Source organism: Helobdella robusta (assembly GCF_000326865.2).
Source record: "Helobdella robusta unplaced genomic scaffold HELROscaffold_38, whole genome shotgun sequence".
Lineage (NCBI taxonomy): Eukaryota > Metazoa > Annelida > Clitellata > Rhynchobdellida > Glossiphoniidae > Helobdella > Helobdella robusta.
Genome location: NW_008704829.1, coordinates 1,297,045 through 1,298,238, shown reverse-complemented (window position 1 = coordinate 1,298,238; position 1,194 = coordinate 1,297,045). Strand labels below are relative to the sequence as shown.

Below are 1,194 nucleotides of genomic sequence, written 5' to 3'. Positions count from 1 at the left end.
CATCATCATCATTTTTTCCAGGCTCGTTTAAACAAAATCAACCCAATGGAGAGGACGAGCAAGATAAACCTGGTCGATCTTGCTGGAAGGTGATGATAACGATGATGATAATAATAATAATAATAAATTATAATCATAATTTTCATAATTTGTTTCATAGCTATCATAATTTATATCATAACTATCATAATTTGTATTATAATCATCATAATTTTTATCTTAATTATCATAATTTGTATTATAACTATCATAATTTATATCCTAACTATCATAATTTGTATCTTAACTAACATAATTTGTATCATAATTTTCATAATTTGTATCATAATTTTCATGATTTGTATCTTAATTATCATAATTTGTATTATAACTAACATAATTTGTATCATAGCTATCATAATTTGTATCTTAACTATCATAATTTGTATCTTAACTATCATAATTTGTATCTTAACTATCATAATTTGTATCATAATGATCATAATTTGTATCATAGCTATCATAATTTGTATCTTAACTATCATAATTTGTATAATAATTATAATAATTTGTATCATAATTATCATAATTTGTATCATAATGATCATAATTTGTATCATAGCTATCATAATTTGTATCTTAACTAACATAATTTGTATCATAATTATCATAATTTGTATCATAATTTTCATAAGTTGTATCTTAATTATCGTAATTTGTATCATAATTATTATAACCTGTATCTTAATTACCATAATTGGTATCTTAACTATCATAATTTGTATCTTAATTATTGTACAGCGAGCGTACGGATACGAACACGGTGACGAATAGGATCAGACAGTGCGAAGGCTCTAATATCAACAAATCACTCACAACACTCGGATCTGTTATACAGGCCCTTGGTTAGTTAGTGGATGGACTGAAAGAATGAATGAATGGATGAATGAATGAATAAATGAATGAATGAATGGATGGATGAATTAATAATGGATGAATGAATGAATTAATTAATGAATGATTGATTGAATGGATGGATGGATGAATGAATTAATGAAAGAATGAATGGATGGATGGATGGATGGATGTATGGATGGATGGATAAATGAATGGATGGATGGATGAATGAATGAATGAATAGATGAATGAATGAATGAATCATCAGCCCACAGATCTCTCTCCTTATCTTGGAACGTTCCATCATTTCTCCTCTTC

At 26.3% G+C, this 1,194-nt stretch overlaps 1 protein-coding gene across 1 annotated transcript in view; it reads left to right on the top strand.

Moving 5' to 3' along the window:
• Window positions 1-45: 45 nt before the first annotated feature.
• HELRODRAFT_176590 (hypothetical protein) overlaps window positions 46-1,194 on the top strand; it is a gene marked incomplete at both ends in the record, with an annotated part of 3,272 nt that continues 2,123 nt past the window's right edge. The window contains 2 exons of the mRNA XM_009023924.1: window positions 46-89; window positions 781-888. Coding sequence (XP_009022172.1) covers window positions 46-89; window positions 781-888 — 152 coding nt within the window. The remainder of the gene's footprint in view (window positions 90-780; window positions 889-1,194) is intronic.